At 37.7% G+C, this 2,569-nt stretch overlaps 1 protein-coding gene and 1 pseudogene across 1 annotated transcript in view; both read left to right on the top strand.

The window, feature by feature from the left end:
- Nucleotides 1-12: 12 nt before the first annotated feature.
- On the top strand, nt 13-777 carry LOC118341745 (annotated as a pseudogene).
- A 1,403-nt stretch (nt 778-2,180) lies between these two features.
- Nucleotides 2,181-2,569, top strand: part of LOC118341367 (odorant receptor 131-2-like) — a 742-nt gene continuing 353 nt past the window's right edge. Inside the window, exon 1 of the mRNA XM_035679616.1 lies at nt 2,181-2,564. Coding sequence (XP_035535509.1) covers nt 2,181-2,564 — 384 coding nt within the window. The remainder of the gene's footprint in view (nt 2,565-2,569) is intronic.

Genomic DNA, 2,569 nt, shown 5'->3' with positions numbered 1-2,569 from the left:
AACTTTTTGCTCATTGTAACCTTTTTCAGAAAGGAGTGCTTCTACACAACTGCACGCTACATCTTATTTGCTGTTACACTTTTGTCTGATAGCTTCATATTGCTCATGTCTAATATTCTGCTAATCATGAACCACTTTAATTTTACCATACACGTTTGGTTATGTATCATTATCTCTGTTGTGGTACTTCTGTATTTTAACATCACACCAGTTACTCTGACAGCAATGACTCTGGAGCGCTACATTGCCATTTGCATGCCCCTGCGGCACACAGAACTGTGCTTCATCATCTCACGCCCTCAGCTCTGTACCTGCATTGTTATACTCTCTCTCTTGCTTTCTTTTGCATCGCCATCTTCTTAGCTTGTCGAACAACAATAGTAAGAGGCCTATGTACTGTAGAAATTACAGGTGGCACGATCACCTTAGGTCAGCTGTTAGTCAGTTTTACTTCTTGATCATGTGTATCATCATTGTATTCTCGTATGTTAAAATAATGAAAGTTGCCAAAGCTGCATCAGGAGAAGAATAAAAAGTCAACATGGAAAGGGCTGAAAACAGTAATTCTTCATGGTTTCCAGCTGCTCCTTTGTCTCATCCAGCTGTGGGCCCATAGCTGCTGTATTTCAAATTGATTTAATGTTATTTATTAATGTCAGGTATGCTACCTACATATTGTTTAATGTTACTCCAAGATGTCTGAGTCCTCTTATTTATGGCCTCAGGGATGAAACTTTTTTTAATGCACTGAAAAACTATGTCTTCTTTGGCTTGTAGAAAATAAATATTTGACATTGTACATTAATAATTTTCTAGCACAGAAACTAAACCATGCACTAATTAAATCAACTGAATATGTATGCAATTCACTTTTACTTAATTCTGGTTTATTATTATAAGTCTGACTGTTACTGCATTGTTATTTAACTTATTATGTAACTTTTCTACCTTAAAATAACAGTTTCATATTCATTTCCATGCTACACTGACTTGTCCCAGTCCTCAGCCTGGAGTGAGAGCTCAAAGCATATTTGGTGGTGTATTTACACGGCAAGCAAAGTGGCTTCAGACCAACAGGATAAGAAGGTTTTCAGGCCCACGGCGAGCGAAAGCCAGTGGGGAAAGCTGACACAGAGTGGAGCCTGTGTTATGCCAGAACCAGAGCTGAAGAAGAAGCCACAAGACAAGAGTAAATCTTTGTCGTTGGTCAGAGCTTTGTGAATTAAAAGGTTGCAGACAGATGCCGAGCTGGCTTTCTTGTTGTCAGTAATATTAGCTTGCTATGTCTTGTGTTGTTGCACTTGCTCAATGTTTTGCTATGTTAGCAAAGACTCGCTAGTTTTTGGCCATAAATCATGCAATCATAAACAATTCACGTGTACAGCTGTCCATATTTACGTCAGAGGTATTGCACAATATTGCTCAAATCCCAAATCTTATATAATGTTTCTTTACATGACAGTTCAAGCTCAACACTGTGTTTGTATTGTTGCATCACTGTGCATTTGAGGTGCCCAAGTTTTTAGCTTTTTTTCTGCCTTTCATGTTAAATTCTATTAAATATTGAATAAAGGTCCATGTTGCATCCAAACCTAGCGACAGACATGACACAGAGAGTGCTTGGACTGTATTAACAATAAACAACTGCTAATTTATATAGTGTGGTAATATTAAACTTGTAAAGCTATATGAGCATTTTACATTCTTTGATTTTGAGTAATGTTTGTTTAGAGGAAAATAAATTATACAGAAAAGAACACATTGAACAGTGATTGACACCAACTTAAAATGGCCCACAAATAAAGGACTTGAGCAAAAATGCTGTTTTAAAATTGACCTTTACCTACAACCTGGATGTGTCTAGTGAGAGCCACAAAACTTGCAGAAAGTGGCAATGACGACACTGTGGTGAGCAAAGTGTAATTTGCCGTCACTCTCATTTACGTGTGCTCTAGTTGCTCCTATAAAATATTATTGCGCAGCCCTCACTCAGAACACTGCAAAGACCTCTACAGACAACATCTGTCTTTGGAAATGTGTGCCACAACGCTATGCTACTGCAGGGAAGGGTTTGGTCTTTTTATGATAGGAATCTAATTTTCTTTTCACTAAGACATTTAATAATAATAATTTAACACTTGGAAGTACCTTAATAATCTGTGTATTTGTTTTGAAAAGTGATGGCTGATAACAACTCATCGGTTGGTGGTGAGGTCTCACCGAGGCAGATTAATGAAAAGATCATTATTGTGCAGATCCTGGTGATGATATTTCTTTGCATTAACTTTTTGCTCATTGTAACCTTTTTCAGAAAGGATTGCTTCTACACAACTGCACGCTACATCTTATTTGCTGTTACACTTCTGTCTGATAGCTTTATATTACTTATGTCTAATATTCTGCTCATCTTGGCCCATTTTGAATTTACCATACAAGTTTGGTTATGTATCATTATCTCTGTTGTGGTACTTCTGTATGTAATAGTCACACCAGTTACTCTGACAGCAATGACTCTGGAGCGATATGTGGCCATTTGCATGCCCCTTCAGCATGCAGAGCTGTGCTCCAC

Source organism: Morone saxatilis, unplaced genomic scaffold (genome assembly GCF_004916995.1).
Source record: "Morone saxatilis isolate NCDOM2014 unplaced genomic scaffold, NCSU_SB_2.0 Contig8, whole genome shotgun sequence".
Lineage (NCBI taxonomy): Eukaryota > Metazoa > Chordata > Actinopteri > Moronidae > Morone > Morone saxatilis.
The sequence above is the reverse complement of the archived record's forward strand: the minus strand, read 5'-3'. Positions and strand labels throughout refer to the sequence as shown.